The sequence below is a fragment of the Sarcophilus harrisii genome, chromosome 6, assembly GCF_902635505.1.
Source record: "Sarcophilus harrisii chromosome 6, mSarHar1.11, whole genome shotgun sequence".
Lineage (NCBI taxonomy): Eukaryota > Metazoa > Chordata > Mammalia > Dasyuromorphia > Dasyuridae > Sarcophilus > Sarcophilus harrisii.
The window spans coordinates 244,332,524-244,353,862 of NC_045431.1; the positions used below are offsets into that span (position 1 = coordinate 244,332,524).

At 50.6% G+C, this 21,339-nt stretch overlaps 1 protein-coding gene across 1 annotated transcript in view; it reads right to left on the reverse strand.

Moving 5' to 3' along the window:
* Nucleotides 1–19,507, reverse strand: part of FADS2 (fatty acid desaturase 2) — a 38,744-nt gene extending 19,237 nt beyond the window's left edge. The window contains exons 1-4 of the mRNA XM_031942019.1: nt 19,295–19,507; nt 7,944–8,054; nt 6,048–6,245; nt 5,472–5,573 (exon numbers count right to left, since the gene is read on the reverse strand). Of these exons, the coding sequence (XP_031797879.1) occupies nt 5,472–5,573; nt 6,048–6,245; nt 7,944–8,054; nt 19,295–19,507 (624 nt within the window). The remainder of the gene's footprint in view (nt 1–5,471; nt 5,574–6,047; nt 6,246–7,943; nt 8,055–19,294) is intronic.
* Nucleotides 19,508–21,339: the final 1,832 nt, after the last annotated feature.

Consider the following 21,339-nt stretch of genomic DNA (forward strand, 5'->3'; position numbering starts at 1 on the left):
TGGAAGCGGATTTCTTAGACAAAGAGACCTAATTCAGTTTCAATTGATCAATGATGGACAGAAGCAGCTACACCCAAAGAAAGAACACTGGGAAATGAATGCAAACTGTTTGCATTTTTGTTTTTCTTCCCGTGTTATTTCTGAATCCAATTCTCCCTGTGCAACAAGAGAACTGTTCGGTTCTGCACACATACATTGTATCTAAGATATGCTGTAACCTCTTAAACATATATAGGACTGCTTGCCATCTAGGGGAGGGGATGAAGGGTGGGAGGGAAAAATTGGAACAGAAGTGAGTGCAAGGGATAATGTTATAAAAAATTACCCTGGCAGGGGTTCTGTCAATAAAAAGTTATTATAATAAAAAAAAGTAGAATTGGCCAAATGTGAAAAGAAGTATAAAATCTTACTGAAGGAAAAAATTCCTTAAAAATCAGATTTGGCCAAGTGAAATCTACTGACTCCACAAGACATCAAGAAACAATAAAATAAAGACAAAAAATGAGAAAAATACAAGAAAATGTGAGATATCTCATTGAAAAGACAACTGACCTGGAAAATGGATCTAGGAGAGATCATTTAAGAATTATTGGATTACTTGGAAGCCATGATAAAAAAAAAAAAAAAAAAGGAACCTAAGACATCTTATTTCAAGAAATTATCAAGGAAAACTATTCTGACATCTTAGTTCCATAAGGGAAAATAGAAATTGGAAGAATCCACTGATCACTTCCAGAAAAAAATTCCAAAATGAAAATCCCCAAGAATATCATAGCCAAATTCCAGAGCTTTGAGGTCAGGGAGGACCTATTGGAGGCAGCCAGAAAGAATTTAAATATCATGGAGTCACAGTCAGGCTATATTACAAGTTTTAACAGTTTCCACGTTAAAGGAGTGAAGGGTTTGGAAAATGATATTTCAGAAGGCAAAGAAGCTAGGATGACAGCAAAGCTGAAAGTAATTTTTTGGGAGAAAAATTAGATATAAATATGATAGAGGATTTTCAAGCACTCCTGATGAAAAGAACTGAACTGAACAGAAAATCTGACATTCAAACACAAGACTTAAAGGCATAAAATAGTAAACTTAAAAGAGTAATCATAAGGGTCTCAATAAAGTTAAACTATTTATATTCCTATGTGGGAAGATGATATATGTAACTCCTAAGAACCTTATCATTATTAGAACAGTTAGAAGGAGTCTATATAAACAGAGTACCTAAATATGAACCAATTATGTTACAATACTCTTCAAAAAAAATGAAGGGGTGAGAAAGAGGGATGCACTGGGAGAAAGGGAAAGAGTGGTAGAATGGGGAAAATTTTCTAACACAATAGAGGCACACAAGGAAGAGCTTTTAGAGTGGAGGGGAAATGAGTGGAGGGGTAGAGGGGAAGTCTTTAAGCTCACTGTTAATGATTTTTTCTAATGACAAGTAAAAATGGTTTTCATCGTTTATTTTTGTAAGATCTTGAATTCCAATTTTTCTCCCTCCCTCTCTTACCTCTCCACTCCTCAAGACAGCAAAAATCTGATATAGGCTAGATATGCACAATTATTTTAAATGTATTTCCCCATTAGTCATTTTGTAAGAAAAAAAAATGAGAACAAAAGGAGAAAATCACAAGGAAAACAACAAGATGAAAATACCATGATTTGCTCCACATTCACTCTCCATAGTTCTTTCTCTGGATGTGGATGGCATTTTCCATTCAAAGACTATTGAAATCGTCTTGGGTCATTATAGTGCTGAGAAGAGCCAAGTCTATCGTAGTGGATCATCACACAATCTTGCCATTACTGTGTACTATGTTTTCTTGTCAGAATTAATTCAAAGAGGAAAAATATGTGTACACATAGCCAGTTGTATAAAGAAATATATCTTATCTAATAGGGAAACAGAAGGGGAAGGGGATGGATAAGAGATGGAGGTGGGAGTAGGGGATAGGTCAATAAAAGGAAGGCAGAGTTAAAGGAGGCAGCGGTCAGAAACAAAATAAGACTTTTGAGGGGAGATAAGACAAAAAGAGAAGGATATAGAAAAGGAAAGAGAATGAAGGGAAATACACAGTAATCATAACTATGAATGTGATGAGCTCACCCGTAAAATGGTAGCCAAAATTAGAATGGATCAGAAACCAGAATCTAACAATATGCTGTTTATAAGAGACACATTTGAAACAAACACACAGAGGGAGTTAAAATAAAGGAATAGAAGCTATTTCACTTTAGCTGGAGTTAAAAAGACAGAGGCAGCAATCACGATCTCAGACAAAGAAAAAGCAAAACCAGACCTAATGAAAAAGGATAATCAATTGAACTACATTTTGCTAAAAGGTCCTATAGTTCATAAATTATTACCTCCAAAATTTACAGCAAATTTCACTGATAAAGACTTTATTTCTCAAATATGTAGAGAATTGAGTCAAATTTATTAAAAAAAAAAAAAAATCAGTCATTTCCCCTCATTGATAAATGGTCAAAAGACAGGGACAGTTTTCAGGGAAAGAAACCAAAGTTATCTGTAATTCTATGAAAACACGCTCTCAGTCACTTGATTATGTTAAATAAATAGCCCTACCATCTCACCCCTATCAGAAAAGATAAATATCGGAGGGTTGAGAAAGAGGTTCACTAATTAACTGTGAACTTGTCCAATGGTGCTAAAGAACAATTTGGAACCAGGCCCAAAGGGTTATAAAATAGCTCTCAGCCTTTGATTCAACAATATGGCTATTGTCTCTATTCCAAAGAGATCAATTAAAAAGGAAAGCACCCAAATGTACAATATTATTTATAGCAGCTCTTTTTATAGTGAAAAATGCTGGAGATTGTAGAGATATCTATCAATTGGGGAACAGCTGAACAAGCGTGCTACGTCATTATAACTATAAGAACTATGTATAGTTCTTATATTATATATGATTAATTATATAATATTATACATATATTAATTGTATACATAATTATTATATAATATTTATATAATAGAACTATAAGAACTATATGTAGATCTTATATATAATAATTAATTGTATAATTTTTATATAACATTTATATAATAACTATAAGAACTATATACAGTTCTTATTATATATTGTGTATAATGATTATTATATAATATGTATATAATAATTACATATAATAATATTATATAATTTTATATATATCAAACTATATATGATGATAAAAAATGAGAAGGAGCGGGACTTCTACGAACTGATGCAAAATGAGGTGAGCAGAAGTGGGGAGCTCATGGCACACAGGCCCAGTGTTGGCTAGTCTGAGCAACACAAGGATCCAAGATCATTCCAAAAGATAATGCCGTGATGACAAATATTATCCGCCTCCAGAGGCAGAACTGATGAGCTGCATGCAAGGAGAAATATCATTTTCTTTCTTCTTTTTTTAATATGACTCATATGGAAATGTTTTAGATGATTTCCCATGCATAACCTTTGCCTTCTCAGTGAATAAGGGAGAGGGTGAGAAAGGGAGACAATTTGGAATTCTAAATTTTAAAAAGTTTTAAAATAAATAATGGAATTCCAAAACCAAAAAGAGTTTGATTTCTCCCAGCCTCCCTTACTCATTTACTATACACCAGTCCCCTTCACTCACTCTTGTGTTCTTGCCCAAGGGGCTGGGGGTTGATTAATAGACATGATGTTCCATTTCCTACCTGGAGCCAACTTCCTTCTTCCCAAGCACCTCTAAAATTTGGCTTCCTTCTTCCCAAGCACCTCTGAGCTTCATTTAAAGCTCAGTCCAAGGGCCACACTCCCCTTGCCCCATTGTTCTGTTTCCTGACATGCATATGCTGTTCCCCCCCATCCAAGGGGCACAGGGACACAACAGGGAAGTGAGAGTTCCCTTTCATAGCTTTGAATCCCTGGCCCGGCAGTGTCTGGCACACAGGTGGTGATTAGCAAATGCTTACTGAGCAAATGAATGGCCGATTTCAGGGAGAGTGGGAGAAAGAGCTAGGAGGAGAATCTGGGCCCCCTGACCAAGGCTGCTCCTCCTCCTTCCCCAAAGTCTGGATGCCAAGTAACCCAGCCCCCCCCCCCCCCCCCCCCCCATTCAGCCTCCAAAAGCAAGTGATACAGAGGAGGGCGGTAACAAGGGCCTGGCCATTGCCGATCCCTCCGGCCGGCCCCCAGAGCTGGGGTTCAGCCCTCCCCCAGCCAGCCTGGGGGGCATCCCTTCCTCTGGAGCAGGACCAAGCAGGGCCACACAGACCCTCCTTGTGGAGCCCACAAGGCTGAGGCTGCCAAGGAGGGGGATGTTGCTTTTCAGCATTCAAGAGCGTAATTATTAGAGATGGGAGAGCAGGAAAAGGACACAAAGGGCTCCCTGTGCGGCTCGAGGCCCCCAACTCTGGCAGGAAACCAGACCCTCGCCGGAGCTCAGGCCGTTGCTTACGAAGCTGGGTGTCCCATCCTCCTGGGCCGGCAGGCCAGAGGCTCCCATCCCACAGCCCCGGCCCTCCGGAGCTCAAGCCAGCCTTGACAAGGCTCCTCCCCTCCACTCAAGCAGGAGAGAATCGGCTTGTGGGGCAGAGAACAGGGAAGGTGAAGAGCCTGGAGGGCCCGGCAGTCAGAGCCGCCAAGTTCTATGGGAGAGCCGGGCCAATGGCTGCACCGGAGGGCAGGACCACAGGGGCCCAGATCAGTGAGCAAACTGAGGCCTGAGGAGGCCAGGGGAGAGATTGACTACTCTCCCATTCTACAGATGAGTTAACAGGCCAAGAGAGGTGTAGCCCCGGGTCACCCCACTAGCAACAATGCAAGGAAGGATTTAAATTCAGGTCTTGACTCTGGTTTCAGCACTACCTACTGAGCTCCCTGGCCACTAGAGCCACTACACTCTCTTAGTGTTCATGTTTCCTTTTTTTATTTTTGCTTTTAAATAATGTCTTTAAATGCACAAGATAAAATTACCAAGGAAACCAATTATTCTAAAATACAGTTATCAAAATATTTTTGGAAACACATTCATGGACCCCTAAGTGAAAACCCCTGCTGCACCCTCATTTGCCCATTGTAGAGATAGGGAAAATGAGGCTTGGAGAGAGGGAAGACCACAGTCTTATGTTCAGCGGGGGTGGGGTGGGGGGCTCCCAGTTAAGACGGTCAATGATGAGGCAGGTGGATGGTAAGTGGTTAGAGAACTGACCTTGGAATAAGGAGGACCCAAGTTCAAATCCAACCTCAGACACTTACGAGCTGTGACTCTGGGCAAGCCAAGAATGGAAACAAGGATGACCCCAGAAGAGAGATCTAACTAGAAAACCTAGAAAATCTGAGGGTGCAGAGAGCTTCCAACTGGGAGGAGTCAGGTGGGACCGTGGAACAGCCAGGGCAAATGCATGGAGGAAGATTAGGAAATCTCCTGCTTCTCCCTGCCCAGACCTGGAAAGGAAAAGGAGAGCCGGCGGCCCGAGGTGGCTTTGGGCGGACAGCACTTACCTTGAGGTGGCCGATCACAAATTTGTGGAAAAAGTGGTTCCACGTGGATTTCTGGTAGACCGAGAGGTGACCGTAGTCATGCTGGAGCCATCCAGCCTGGGCCTGGGGGAAGAGAGCAGGTCGAAGAGAGATACTCAGGGAACCCCCATAAGGCACCTGGAGGACCCGACCACATGAGCCCATGGGAGCCGGAAAGCAAAGAGGTCTGGGTACACCCCGGGAGTACGGAGAAGGTGGGGGGCAAAAGGGGAGAACAGAGGAAGCGGCTGAGCCCGTCTCCCCATCTATAAAACGAGAGGGATGATCCATAATGTTCCCCCCATTCAGACGGTCTTTGTTCTATGTTCCAAGGTTTCTCCTTTAGGGGATCCCCCATAGCTGACATTGCATTTTCCAAAGTTCCTCTGACATTTTGTTCTATGTTCTCAACTCCTTTCCAATTTAGAAGTCTACATTCTATAGTCTAACCACCCTATTCTAAAGTTTCTCCCAGCTCAGGCAGAGTCCAAGTGCTCTCCCCAAGGTCCTTCCTAACTCTGATAATCAATCCATGTTCTGATGCCCCCTCTTTCTCACCTGGGAAATTGCCAGGATGACGGCTGTCAAGATGGTGGAGATCCAGCCGGTGCCAAAGTAGAAGACGGTGAACCAGGCTAGACCCTCCATGACGATGATGTGGGCCAGGAGCAGGAGGAAGAACATATGGTTGGTCTCAAAGAGCTTCATGTCTTCCGCAGTCTTCTTCAGGGTTCGGAAGTCCTCGGTAATCTGGGGCTGAGAGGCCAGAGCCCAAAATGGGGCGTCAGCCACCCAGGCAATCCCACACAAGACGGGAATCCCGAATGGCCCCAAGCAGCTTACTGCTCCCATCCAGGGGAGCCAGAGGAAAGGGAGTGATCTGAATGTCCATCTCCAAGCCATCAATGGAGAGAAATCTTAAGTTTCACAGACCCAGCCTCATGGTCAATGCTGCATCAGGGACAGAGGGGCTTCCCTGAAAAAGCCTCGAGTCTGACTGGGAAATAGGTGTAAATAAACCACTGAGTCATCAGCAAATTGGTTTAGTTTTGTCTCCTCTTTACTGTGTTTATGCCTTTAATTTTTCCTCTTGTTTCACTATTACTGGCAATTCTAGAATGTGACAAATAACAGGAGCTTTATTCCTGTGTTTTCTGGGAAAGCCTCTAGTGTTATCATTGTATATGACATTAGCTCTGGGCTTTAGATCAATCCTTTTGCATGGTTTTAAAAGAGGTTCTTCCAACCCTATTGAGTGTTCTGCCTTGTCCAACCTTTCCCTCCTTCCCCATCTCTTGAGATAATCATACGGTTTGGGATGTACAAGGAGAATTTTAAATGAATAATTAGCAAGTTAAGGGGAAAAAATGGGAGATGGGAATCTTAGTAGACTACAAGCTCAATGTATCACCGTGTGAGCTGAGCAGGGGAACAGAAGAAAACATATTTCACTGGTGTGGGCAATGACCAGTGAGGACAGTTATGCAACTTAATAATTTTAGAAAATTGTACTGGGCACTCAAGAGGTTGAGTGACTGGCCAAGGGTCACTCAGGCAGAAGCAGTCAGAGATAGATATGAAAACCTCAGTCTTTCTGACTTTGGGGCTGTTGCTCAATTTTAATGCTTGTTAGTTCTCTCTCCCCTTCTCTCTCTGTCTCCTTTTTCTCAGTCTGTCTTTCCTTCTCTTTTTTCTCTCCTCCTTTTCCTTCTTTTCCTCCTCCACTTCTTTTTTTCTCCCTTCTCTTTATCTCTCTTCCTCTCACTTTCTTTTTCTCTCCTGCTCCTTATTCTCTCTTCATCTTTTCTCTCTTCTTTCTGTCTTTCTTCCTCCTTTTCCTACTTTCTCCTCTACCTCCTCCTTATTCTCCCTTCTCTCCTTTTTTTCTCTTTCCCTCCTTATTCTCCCTTCTCTTCCTCTCTCCTCTTTTCTTCTTTCTCTCATTTTTTCCCTCTCTCCCTATTTCTCTTTACTTTCTCCCCCCTTTATCTCTCTCTCTCTCTCTCTCGCTCTCGCTCTCTCTCAATGTAATATGCTAATGGAACCTTAGTATACAGGAATACAGGAGAGCAGCGATGGTCCTAAAATTCAGAATATCAAGCTTGGACTTTTTCTTCATTACCGAGGAAGGTTTTCAGGGATGGCTATGCCCAGATGAGGGACAGAAGGAAGAGAAGGGCTTCCACTATGATGAAACAGTCCCTACAAAAGACCTGCCTCATACCCAGGTGTCCTCTGACTGTCCTTGACAGCCATGAGGAAACCACAAAAAGCTAAGTTCCTTGAGAACAGGAACAAATGTATTTGTCTTGCTGTCTGTGGTGCCCTTGATGAATGCCAATTGAAGAATTTGATCCTGCCTGCGGGAGGAGGGCACTGGCCAGCAGGCAGACCACACTGGCGTCTCAGGCTCTCAGAGGTCTCCCTGCCCCCCTACCCCTGCCCCACACTCACACTCTTGTCACGGTCTTGGCTGGGCTCCCCAGGGGCCAGCTCCCCAACCAGCAGGGGCTTCATGAACTTCCTCACAAAATGCAGGTCCTGGTGGAAGGCGAGGAAAGCGTCCTGTTGAGGAGAAGGAAAAACCCCGGCTGTATCAGAGCCTGGCAGAGCCATCGGAATAAACAAAGATGTTCCGGAACCCCTCCACGTTTCCCTTGCTGTCTAATCCCCTCATTGGCACACTAGGAGCAGAAAGGTCCTTAGGAATCATCCAGTCTCCCGCTCGACAAATAGGGAAACTGAGACCTGGGGAATGAGTTGCCTGGGACACTTCTGCTCTTCAATAACAGAGTCAGGATTAAGATTACAGATGGAGAACTGGAGGGGACCTTGGCTCAGAAATCACCTAATCTAAACCTCCTCCGTTTGTAGATGAGGAAGCTGCCCAGGGTCATACGGCGAGCAAGGGGTAGAAGTAAGATTCGAACTCAGGATCCCCGTGAAACCCCCTCTCCAATTCTGGACTACAAAATGAGATCCCAAATGTCAGGGGTCCCAGGAGAGTTAGGGTATTTATCCAAGACCAGAGCTCCAGAGATGTGAAGCTGGAAAGCAAACTAAAATTTTTTTTTTGCAGATGAAGAAACTGAGGCACAGATTGGGCAAGTGATTTGCCCCCAGAGAGGCAAGAAGAGGGTTCATAGCCTAGTCTCATTATTTATTATTCAATAGGACTTTTTTTTTTTGTATTTTAGTTACTGCTGCCCCCCAATTGGGAGCTCTGAAGAAAGCTGGCTCCCATGTGAACTCTCACCTTTGTCCCTTGTACCACTGCTCCCTCCCCCAGCTAAGAGCTGTGCACAGTAGGTGCTTTGTCCCTTGTACCACTGCTCCCTCCCCCAGCTAAGAGCTGTGCACACAGTAGGTGCTTTGCCCCTTGTACCACTGCTCCCTCCCCCAGCTAAGAGCTGTGCACTAGTAGGTGCTTTGCTCCCTTCCCCAGCTAGGAGTGTTAGCTGTGGGTGAGATGGTACTCTACATTTTGAGTGGGAGTAAAATTAAGTAGCTGACAGAGCTTTAAGGTTGGCCAAGCTTTGGCTTTCTTTCCCAAGTCTCAGTTTCTACACCTGTCAAAAAGAAGGGGGTGGGCTCATGACCTCTGGGGTCTCCTCCAATCTCGATAAATCACAAAATCTCCCAGGTTTAGAAAATAAAGGAGTGAGTGGAGCTGGGAGCTGCCGAAACCTCTTCAGAGAAAAGGGATCCTCCAGAAGAGGCCCCAAGGGTCAGGATAAGTAGCTGCCAGTCTGGTAGACCCAGATCAGGAGATCTCTATTTACAAATCAGGGGTCAAAGGGAAACTGTAATTATCTCATTTAAATGCTCTATCTTATCTCCAAGCAGATTACAAAATCCCTCCAGGCAAGAATCTGTGAGGGGAAAAAAAAAAAAAGGGCCGGTAGTTCAAATTTACTCCAGATACCTATCCTCCAGGATAGGCACCTTCCTGTGCCTCAGTTTCCTTTTTTGTAAAATGGGGAGAGTGGCGATTTGTGAATTAAATGACTGGACTGGGCAGCCAGGATGGCCCTATCCATGTTCCAGGTCCTGAGTTAAGTGGCGGGGATCCAGAGATAAAAACCCAACAGTTTTCACCCTCAGGAAGCTGATTTTCTATCAGAGGAAACTCCTCTGTGACAGTGGTCACAAGCTAGCAGTGCCCGGGCTGGCTGGGCTGCCCAGAGACTCTCCCTCCTCTATCTGGCCTCTCACCCTTCATGTACCTCCTCATTCCCACTAAGTTCCTGCCACCGTTAATTCTAACAACAGCTCAGGCAGAGACGACCCGGTGGCCAAGTGGAAAGTGCAGTGGGTGCTCTGAACTCAGAACCTCAGACAAGGCCCTCAACGCTCCAAGGCTCATAGCCTATGGTTGTAGCTGCTGGGAGACGCACAGGAGATCAGCTTGGGAAAAGGTGCTTTGTCAAAGGGGTAGAGGTGCCTCAGCACACAGTTAATAAATGTACCTACTATGTGCACAACTCAGGAGAGAGAGATTGCAGTGATACATGGGGTAAAGCACCTACTATGTGCACAGCTCTTAGCTGGGAGAGGGAGCAGTGAGACAAGAGGTAAAGTGCCTACTGTGTGCATAGCACCTGAAGGGAGGAAGATATTCTAGAAGAGTTGGGGAAGTCTAGAACATTAGGATTCTAGAAGAGCTGGGGAAGTCTAGAACATTAGGAAAGGGCCAGGGAGCAAATGGATTTAAATGCCCAAAAGGAAGGCCAGGAATTACTGCCTCAGGCCTGAGAAAGGCTTCCTCAAAGACTGGCAGTTAGTTGCCCAGGGTTTGAACACAGAATTTCACCAAGTAGAGACAGAGAACCAGTTTAGGTCTGGGGGACTCTATTTGAGCAAAGGCACAAAAATGGGAGAGTTTGGGATCCCAAGGGCAGGGAGCGTCCAGCCTGGCCCAGGAGAACAATTTGGGCTAAGCCTGGAAGAGCAAAAGATCTCCACTGCTAAGCTTGGGAGCTTGGGTAATGGGGAGCCACAACAGGATTTGGAGCAGAAGCCCACCTCAGAGAGCCAAGGGCTGCTCCCCATTTGTCGGGTCCAGCCTGGCGGGGGTCCCAGAGGCTCTATACCAAGGCCAGGAGGGCCCCAGGGGGGTATAGTCGTCAGCCCAGCCTGATTCTCCCAGCCTCTGCATTCGGGAGTTTTTCTAAATCCTCTCCAACCTGATGTAAAGCATGCACAGTGGCAATGTCCCAGCTACCCCAAGGAGAGGGCAGGCCGCCCTCCCCCAGCTAGGAAAGCCAGCAGATTGGATCAGAAACCTGAGAAGCGTAACTGGATGATGCCGGGGACAAGGCCCTCCGTGTCCTAGTGACCCACACTGATGTAACTCGGCTTCTCCATTTCAGAGCCCGGTCCCTGGGGAGCTGGGTCCCTGAGGCGGGATGGGCCACCTGGATGGAGCAGCAGCCCAGAGGCCTCGGGAACAGAACAGCTGAAGGGCAGGGAATGGAAGCACTGGGGGGCAAGGATGGAAAAGGAAGGCATCGGTATGGGTTCAAAGCCTTTCAGTGAGTTGGGAGGGGCCTTAGAACATAGACACAGAATGACAGTTGGAAGGGGCCTTAGAACACAGAATGTCACAGTTAGAAGCAGCTTTAGAACATGGAATGTCAGACTTTGGAAGGGCCTTAGAACATAAAACATAAAATGCCACAGTTGAAAGGTTCATTAGAATAGGAAATGTTAGGACTGGGAGGGACTTAGAACACAATGTCAGAAATGGGAAGCCCCTAGATCTTTGAATGGCAGAGTTTGGAGGGAGAACAGAGACCATAAGATGTCACCTGGCAGAAATATTACGGGCCAGAGGAGTTGGAAGGGTGCAAGTCACAGCAGGAAGACACAGAAGATAGACAAGAATGGGCAGACCCACAGATGAGGAGATTAGGATATGCAGAGGGGGAGAGTGTTGGAGAGATGCTCCAGAGATAAAATCTAGAAAGATGTAGCAGAGGACTCTTAGCAACAGTTTGGGACAGCTAGGAACCACAGTGGATAGAGTAGAGAACCCAAAGTCAAGAAGACGAGAGTTCAAATCCAGCCTTGGACACTTACTAAACTGAGCGAGTCACTTTACCAAGTTTGTAGAGTTTCTTCTGCCATAAAAGGAGGTAGAAGTAAGAGGCAAAGCATTCCAGCACCTTTGCCCAGAAATCCCCAAGTGGGTCAGAAAAATAACCGAACAAAATTAGAACGTAAGCCCTTTGCAGCAGAGTCTGCTTTTATGATTTGGTTTTGTTTCGTTTTGTTTTTCTTTTTTTGCTCTTACGCTTGTATTAGGAGCAGCTGGGTGGAAAAGAAGAAAGAATGTTGGAGGTGCTGAATTCAAGTCCTGCCTCAGATACTGCAACCCTGGGCAGGTCACTTAGCCAGTCCAGAGCAGAGAAGCAGAAAGGAAGCACTTTATAAAGCTTAGCTACGCAAAAACTGGCGACTGCTGCTAGCCTCTGCCCTTGGCGCCGAGACAGCTTTCCTGAAGGCTTTCGGTCCCTGTTCTTATTGCTAGAAAGTTGTTCTTGACAACAAGCCTACGTTTGCTTCCCTCCGCCTCTGGCTCCAGAGTCTGTCCTTTGGGAACCAGCCTGAGCCCGGAGAATCCTTCCACCCTTGGCGTACCTAAGGGTGACCAGTTAATCCAAGAGCATCTACCCTGTTTGAGATCCTGGAGCCAATGAAAGAAGCCAGAAAACAGAAGCCCAGTCAGCTGACGAGGGAGAAGGACATTCAGTGCCAAGGAAAAGTTAGAAGAGGGACCAAGAGGAAGTTCCAGCGGCACATCTGCCAATATGTCGATGTTTAGCCCCACTAGGCTCAAGTACACACAAAGCACTGACATTTCCTGGCTGCTCGGGCACAGAGTCAGAACCTGCCGCAGTCACTTGGCTAACTCCGATACCCTGGCTATGATGGCCAGCCTCAGTTTCTCCATCTGCAAAATGGTACCTACTTTGCCAAGTTGCTGTGGGGATAAAATGAGCTTATGTTACATGATCAGCTTTGCAAACCTTGAGACACTCCACAAGTGTTACTTTGTGATAGCAAATGTTACTGTTTGTTATATACAAGGGCTGGAGAGGAGATACAGTGGCAAGAGAACAAATACAAATTACCCTTCAAAGGGTGGTCATCCTGTCACCTTTCTGGTCTTCCTACACTTTTTCTTCCTCCATGGTCAGAAACACTGACCTTCTTATTCCTTTAACCAGACCTTCATCTCCCAACTCCCTGTCTTCTGCTGTCGGTCTGTCTGTCTCTCATGCATGGACCATTCCTCCTCAGCACCATCTCATCCTCTAGAGGCCTTCAGGTCTCAGCCACTCCCTTTAAGCCTTTAAGCCCAGCTGCCCCTTAGTGCCGGCTCCTTCCCAGCTGCCCTTTAGTGCCGGCTCCTTCCCGTAGCCAATGACTATTTCCCACTACCCTGCCTCCATCTTGTCGTCTTTATCTGAATGTTGTCCCTCCCTGCCGTTAGACTGGAACTCTCACAAAGAAGGCGTCTAATAAATGCTTTTTGACTTGGCTCAACTTTGGGAGCAGCTGAAGTCTCTCAGCTGAGGATGAAATTTCAACAAGCAAAGCAGTGGCCTTTAGGGTTAAGACAGGGAACAATCTGTTCCAGGTCTATGTCTCCTGCAAGGTGCAAGCATCAGCCGAAGCAGGACCGGAAGAACCCAGAGGGCTCTAGTTACTTGTCCAAAGTCCACCAGCTCAGTGGCCCAGCCTTCAGGGGGAATCCAGAGCGCTTGCCGCCTTCCAGAGCCCTGTCTTCGGCCCCAGGCCAGGAACCCAAAAGGTCCCAATAGGCTGGGCCCCCCCCGAAAGTCCCCCCAACCAACTGTAAGGGCGCCCTCCCCTTTGCCCTCAAACAACCCCATTTTCCCTTGGGACCCAGTCCGCCCTTGGGGGATAAAAAAAAAAAAAAAAAAAAATAAAAAAAAAACGGGGAAAAAATGGGGGGGAAAAAGCGGGTGACTAAGGCGGAAAGGGGTGGGGAGAGGAAAAGAGGGAGAAACAAGAGAAAAGGAAGAAAGGAAAGGGGAGGAAAAATGGGGAGAAAGGGGGAGGAGAAGAGGGCAGAGAAAGGGGGAGGGACAGAAGAAACGGTCACATCCTTATTCCTAGAATCTTGACCGTACTAGTGATGCGGATAAGATTCCAATCTTTGATTCCCAACCCCCCCTAGCTAATGTAAATTACCCTTTGACTCACAAATCCTGGTCCCTTTGAATTCCAATAGAAGATCCGGACCTGTCCCAGCCCACCTGGATTAGAACCTGGGGCTACACCCCAAACCCCTCGGCTAAGTCTCCACTTAAAAAGGACCACTAACCCCCTTTGCAAGATTCCAAACATGGAACCAAATGGTGAGGTGTGACCCATGTTGAGGTCTACATTTGGATTTAAATGAAATAGGGTTTATTGGTCTAGTGGCAGGTTTGGGGTAAGGGAGTCAAACAGAGTTCCCCAACCCCTTGGATTCGGCCAAAATCGGGGTATTTTCATGCGTGGATTCCCAATAAAAAGCATTTTTGGAAAGAGCTAGATTAATAAAAGGGTTTTTCGGTTTAAGTAGGAGATAGGTGGGTAGAGAAAGGGGCACTGGGACAGAGGGGTCCAGTGGAAGACCCATGGGCTGTTTGGGAATTTCCAGGGGGGTTCCTTTTAAGTCGGGAGCTTGCTCGGGGGGCTTTGGGGTGTGCCCCAGGTTGGCTCGATCCAGGTGGGGCTGGGACAGGTCCGGACCCTATTGGAATTCAAAGGGACCAGGATTTGTGAGTCAAAGGGTAATTTACATTAACTGGGGGGGTTGGGAATCAAAGATTGGAATCTTTCCCGCATCACTAGAAAGTCCCTTTAAAGAGGATTCAGGAATAACCTGAATGTCTGGCTGATCTTTGGAACGAAAGCCGCTGGGGTAGGTCCTTTCTTAGGAACCGTGCACATGATGCAGAAAATGGGATCAGAACGGCAAAGGTCTCAAACCCCAATTTCATCTGGGGACTGTAGACAGAACTGGGCTACTCGGCCTGTTGGCAAGCGAGGAGATGGGAGGCCAGGCCGTGTGCCACAGGGGATCCTTCCCTTCTCCAGTCCCTTTAACTGCCCCTCTTGTGGTGGGAAACCAAGGTCCCAGCATCCTCCTGGGGCCGCCATTCCCTGTACTCTCTCCAGCTTAACAAGAGCCTTCTTAAGACCGCAGGGTTGATGCGGGAAAGATTCCAATCTTTGATTCCCAACCCCCCTAGTTAATGTGAATTACCCTTTGACTCACAAATCCTGGTCCCTTTGAATTAATGAAGATCCGGACCTTAGCCCACCCGGATCAACCCTTTGGGTTACAGCCCAAAGCCCCTCAAACTAAGGACCACTGGGAACCCCTCTTTGCAGAATTAAACATGGTGCCATGGGGACCCTCTTCCCTGATCTGTCCAGTGCCCTCCCTATCTCATTCCCTTTCCCACTTCAAACTCAGTAATAAACCTCTTTTATTAATCTAGCTCTCTGGGCTAATAAATGCTTTTATTGGGAATCCACTTTGCTACTAGACCTCATATACTCCGTATCCTTGCGCCGAATCCAAGGGGGTTGCAGGGGAACTGTTTGACTCCCTGTACCCCAAACCTGCCACTAGACCTTAACTAAACCCTAATTTCATTTAGGTACCTCAAATGTAGACCTCAACATGTGGTCTACACCTCAACATTCGGTTCCTGACCTCAACAGGGTGGGAGCAGGAAGGGAGCCTGCCTGGCCCCTTCTTGGCCCTGGAAGCCAGGCCTCTTTCCGCCAGGGTGGCCAGCTTCTGAAGGGCTTTAACTCTAGAATCCTGCTCTCTGCCCTCCAAGGCATCATATCCCTGGCTCATGTACTTCCCTACCTCTTTTTACTCCTTCCCAGGAGCAAGAACACCAAGTGTGGAAGCAGAAGGCCCAGGGTTAGAATCTTTTCACTGGGTGAGAGATAAGTCCCATAAGCCTTTGAGGCTCCAGTTAAGATAAGGACCAGGGAACCCTCCCCATCACAGACCTGCCAAAAGGAATCTAAGGGGCTTTGTAATCCTGGATGCAGGATGCTAGGCTTCAGATGCCAATGCATATAATCCTTCCATTTCACAGATGGGGAAACTGAGGGAAAAGGAACATTAAGGTACTTGCTATCAATGAACCCATAAAAATGGATTATTTCTGGAAACTTATTATTAAACCTATTCTAATGGAACGGGGGTGTCTCTTAGGCCCTGCCCTGGGTCCTCCAGAACTGCTCCCCCCACAGTGCCCGTTCCAGTCAGCTGGAGGCAGGATTCACCCACTGGCTCCATCACCGACTGATCGTGAGATCTTGGACAAGTCTCTTCTGCTCTGAAAAACAAGGGCTTTGGAGGAGGGAAGGCCTCCACAGTCCCGTCAGTCCCGTCAGTCCCGTCAGTCCCGTCAGTCCCGTCAGTCCCGTCAGTCCCGTCAGTCCCGTCAGTCCCGGGACAGCCCCCAGCAGCGTCCAAGCCACAGGAAAGGGGAAGGGAAAACCTCTTTGCGAGCACATCTTTGGGGGTTCACATCCAAACCTCTCCCTTGGCAAGACTGTCTGTCCTAGGGAACATTATGCACCATTGCCCGGGGAAGGGCGGACAGGGCCCCTCAGTCAGTGACCAAAGGAGTGAGAGTTCCCGCCTCTCCCCCCCCCCCAGGCCTACCACTCATCTGAGGGCAGGGCTGGCAGGGACTGGCACTTAGCCCAACCCCCTGCCCTTGACAAATGAGGAAACTAAGGCCCCAGGACGGGAGGGCCTGCACAAGGTCCGCCATCAAAGCAGCCACTAAGCTTTCTTTCCATCCCACCACGCTGCCTAAGCCGGAGCTCCCCCAACTTGGTCAAGCTCAGGAGGACTGACCGGGCACGCCAGACACCCAGGAGGAGGCCGCCAGCATGGCGCAGTGGGGGGAAGGGGAAGTGGGAACCGGGAGGCTTGGTTCCGTCACTGCCTCTGCCACCAGTCGCTTCTCTTAAGCCTCCCTTGGACCTTTGTCCTCTGGATCACAAAACTGAGCTGAAGAGGCCGCGGGAGCAGCTGTCGCCCCCAACTGGAACCTGCCGGATGCAGCCATTCAGCTCTCCCTCCCTCCCTAGGGATAACTTGCTGTTCTTTGAGAAGATGCTCATGCAGTTCCTTTCTCGTTTGAAGTGTGTGACCCCGAGCTAGCTGCCTTCCAGTTCTGGGAGCAGGCAGTGTGGCCCAGTGAAACCGCCCTGCTCTGCCTTCTGGGCCTTCCTGCCCCTCAGGGAGCCCCCCCAGGCAGGCCCAGGCTGCTCTCCTGGGCCGGCCTCCGGGAGCCTTCCAGGGGGGTATCAGAGAAGTACAGGAAGGGCCGCTCCAAGGAGGAAGATGAGCCATTATCGGTCAGCCCCGAGCAAGGGGAGGGAGCCCGAGGGAGACTGAGCAGCCAAGCACAGAGCTGTCCCTGCGGGCCCTGGGCTGCCTCCTGCAAAGACTGGAAAGCTACTTTAGGAGAAAGGGCCGGTCTGGGGGACATGGGGGATGCTCCTCAAGCCCTCCGGAGTCTGGGAGAACCTTGGGAGCTCCCCTTGGGATTCCTCGCTGACTTCCCAGCCAGAGGCGGCCCAAGTGGCCTCCCCAGCCTCTCAGTGGCGGCAGGAACCTGCCCAGCAAGCCCCGATGGAACTCGGAGTGCCTCTGACCAAGGGCTGCACACTCTCTGCCCAGATGTACCGATTAAGGCCTCCAGTTCAAAGCCAGGGGCAGGCAGACTTTCCCAAACATGAAAAGCCAAGGCCCCCCCAGGTCCACTGGCCCCCCTTCTCTACAGTATCCCAGATTGAACCGTGCACTCTCCTCCCAGCGTCCCCCAAGGGCAAGCGAGGGGATCCGCCCATTTTGCAGCCCAGCAAACCAAGGCTGAGAGGCAATGACTTGCTAAGGATCATAAAGCTAGTAGAGGAGGAGAGGGGAATCTGATTACCTGGAAGCACAGGTTCAAAGGTTTCTGAAGCAATAGGTCCCTTAGCCCCCATGACCCTATCTGGGGGTTTCTCAACTGAGATACTTGGGATGGCTGAGGCTCCATCTGAACTCCGGGCTTCCCCATTCCAGACCGACTGCTCAGCTCCCGGGGCCATGGCCCTGGCTTAGGAGGGAGCTGGCTGGGGTGAGGTGATCACCAATATGTATATAGTACTTATTATGCACTTCCCAATGATTCTCTCCCCTGGAAGACAGGGGAGAGGACCCCCAGCGGGATACTGGCCTTAGACACTTACTAGCCAGATGACTTTGGGCAAGTAAGTTGACCTCTGCCTCAGTCTCCTCATCTGTAAAGGGAGATTCACAGCCCCTCACCTCCCAGAATTGTTGTAAAGCTCAAAGAAATAGATTTGTAAAGTGATCGATACAGTGCCTACCATACCGTGGGCACTTAATAAATGCTTATTCCTCTGAACAGTGTCTGGCACACAGTGGGCACTTAATAAATGCTTATTCCTTTCCCTTCTCTTCCCTTGTCTTTCATCTATTGAAAAAGCAGGAATGGACTAGACTTGATCTTGACCTACATTTACACTAGCAAGCAGGACTTTCCTGATGATTCCTGAACTCCAAGGCCAGTTCTTTAAGCATCGCCCTTCCCCCAATGGGCTGGGGCCCAGTGGGAGGCAGAGAGGCCCCGAGAATGGCACTGGAGATGGATGAGATCAGTCCCTCCCCCTGGCCCAGGAGGGCACCACTCTCAGGATCTCTTGGTCTCTGGCCTGGCGGTCCCAGAGGGTCCTGGGAGGAGATGAACCCGTCCCAGAGGGTCCCAAGAGATGAACCCAGAGCTGAGCTCAATGTCGCCGGGAAGGCTTCCACATCCCCGGGCAGAAGCCCCCACCTGTTGGCCCCGGTCTCCTGGGCCAGCCCAGGGCTCGGGGTACAAATGTGCTAAGGGCTGCTTTTCCAGGCCTCCCCTCCCCCTTCTAACCCCCTCCTGGTCCCCCGGGAACCCTCTCCTGCCCCCCTGAAGTGCCCGGTCCTTGGAGCTAACCACCCCATCAGTTCCTAGAATATCTGGTCACTGACCCAACAAAGGTCAACGGAAAGAAGCCCCTGCCTTTTGTGCGAGCCGCACCGGGCTCTGGGGCAGTGACAAAATTCAGGGCGGGCAAGGGCTCCGCTCTCCCAGATCTGGGCACAGAGCCTGGCGCGCACGTGCATGTGGCACCCGCAGGGTTTCCCCTGGGGAGAGGAAGGAGCGGGCCACGCATGGGCCAGCCTGGCATCTCGGTGCCCAGTTGGCAAGCTCGGCCCCTCTCCCAGGAGCCCCCCGGCCTCTTCAGGGCCCGATGGGGGGAGGGGGGTCCTGGCAGGCCAGAGAAGCCCTTCAGTCCACGAGCCCCGCTTCCCAGGGAATGAGTCCGCGGAGGTGACGGGGCCCCCGCCGCTGCAGACCCCGAACGGGGACCCAGGGGACCTTCCCCCTTCTGCTACCAAGGACAATGGGGCCCGGGCGTGGGGGGGGGGGGGGGGGCGGGGACGCCAGGCCTGGCCAGGTGGAAGCCGGTCCCGCGGAGCAGCCGCTTCCCCGGACCGGGTCAAATAGAGCGGAGCTGCAGGGCCGGCCCCCGCCCCCCCCTTCACCCCCACCCCCCATCCCCGGCCTTTTCTGCCGGATGCCAAGCGGGCACAAAAGCCCGCGGTCTAGACCTGGCGCCCACAGCCGCGGGGAGGGGGAGGGGCGGGAGAGCGCCCCGAAGGCCGCCCAGGAGCCGTCCGGAGCCCAGGCCCTTACCGTGGCATCCTCGCCCGCGTAGTGGGCTAGGACTCGGTGGCCGCCCGGGTGGCGGTGCTTCCACTGGGTGACGTTGTAGATCTTGCGGTCGATGACCAGCCACTGGTCGGTGCGCAGGTTGTGCTTCTGGACCTCCTCCCAGCTGTAGGTGGGCAGCGCGGGGGCATCGCGCTCGGCGGCGCCCTCATCTCCCTGCTCCCCGCCTTTGCCCATGGCGCCCGCGGCCGCCCGGGCTGCCAGCCCCTGCCTCAGCCCCTGCGCCGCAGCTGTCACTGCCTCCGCCGCTGCGGCCGAGAGTGCCCGGCCAGCCGGCCGCCCGCGCCGCTTTTGTCTGCGGCTCCTGCCCCCGCCCTCCCTCCCTCGGCAGTAGCCCCGGGCTCCCCGGTGCCCTCCCGGCGGCCCCGCCCCCGCCCGGCCCCCCTTGGACTTTCCCCTCCCGCCGCAGCCCCGCCCTCGGGCCCAGCCCCCGCAAAGGGGAGGGGGAGCCCAGCCGCCCACCTCCGCCCCCCAGCCCCGGCGGCCGGGCTTCCTCGGGGATCAGCAGAGACTCTGCACCAATCCGTGCGCGCCGTCGGAGGGGTCGCCGCCTGCCATTGGCCCAGGAAGATCTTTCGAAGGCCAGCGGGCTGGACTCCTCCGCCAGCGGCGGCCCGCTGGGCCCCGCTGCCAACGGCCCCCCCTCCCCCTCCGGGACCGGCAGGCAATCGGCCCCTGGCACCTGGGCCGCCCCAAGTAGGAGGACACACCTGGGTGCCCGGGATACATGCACCCTCCATTCACACTCCCCCCCCCCCTCCACGCACACCAGCGCGCGCGCTGTCTGCACCTTCCAGATCTTCCCCCATCTGGCCAGAGCTGGGGGAGGTCCCGAGCCGGTCTTCCGGCCGAGATCGGGGACCCCCCCCCGGGATCTGCGGGCTCGTGGGGCCCAGAGCGCAGCCGGGGGCCTCCCTCCATCCTTATGCTCACCGGGAGGAGGCTCTGGCTCGGGAAGGGACTGGAGGGTGTCCATGGGGGGCCCATTGGAATCGAGGTCACCCGCTGCTGCTGCCTCCGCGGCCTTTCGCTCCCACACGTGGCCCCTCTCTTAGGAGATGGGAGGGACCAATAGGGAGAGGGCCTGGGGGCCTGGAACGGAGCGGGTGTGGGGGTTCCAGGCTCCCTCCCAGGCCGACCACTGCCTGTGTATGCTGAGGGGCAGCCTCCAGCCCCCGGCGCCCCGGGGCCTCTCCCCCAGCTCCTGGAGTGGTGCCTTGGAATGGAAACTCCTTGAGGGGCGAGGCCCTTCCCAAAGGGCTCCATTTACTTTCTCTCGCCACCCAAAACGCCCTCGGCAAAGTCTCCGGGGAGCTTTTTATTGCCAGTCCCCCCTCTCCCCCTTCAAGCATCCTACACTCTGGCCTCTGCGGCCTCTGCCGCCTGTCGCCTCTTTCCCATCCTCTCTTCCGCTCTGATGTTCTAGCTGGATCCCCAACCATTAACTTCCCAGGACATGACCCGGCCTTGGTCAGACCCGGGGAGGCAGCCCAGCAGGATCCACACCAGCTTTCTGGCCTCGGAATCCGGGCCACTTTTCCTCCGCAAAAGGAAGTCAAGGGCCAGCTTAAGTGCGGAGGGATTGCAGCAAGAAGAGGAGAGTTTAGCCCAGGGCACCAGGGAGGCTTTTTGGAGGGGGAGGCGGCTGAGGCCGGAGTCCAAAGGTGTGAGTGAAGTAAAGGCTTCATTCCCTTCCCCCCTGCCGATGGGAGCAGGAGATGAGCAGTCCCAGGATGGGGGAGCACAGTCCCAGGATGGAGGCTCGCAATCGATGGGAGCCAAGGTCCTGGAGTTTATGGGTAGAAAAAATATGAGATAAAGGAAGAAAGGACTTAATGACCAAGAAAACAAGAATTTCCATTTGGTTCAAGAGGCAGCAAAGAGTCATTCAGTCTGGGAACCGAGGCCTGCCAATGGGCAGAGGATTAGGAGGACTGGCTGAAGGACCCTGACTGGCAGAACCAAGTAGCGGGGAGCTTGGGAACCTTGGAAACCTTAGATTGGACAAT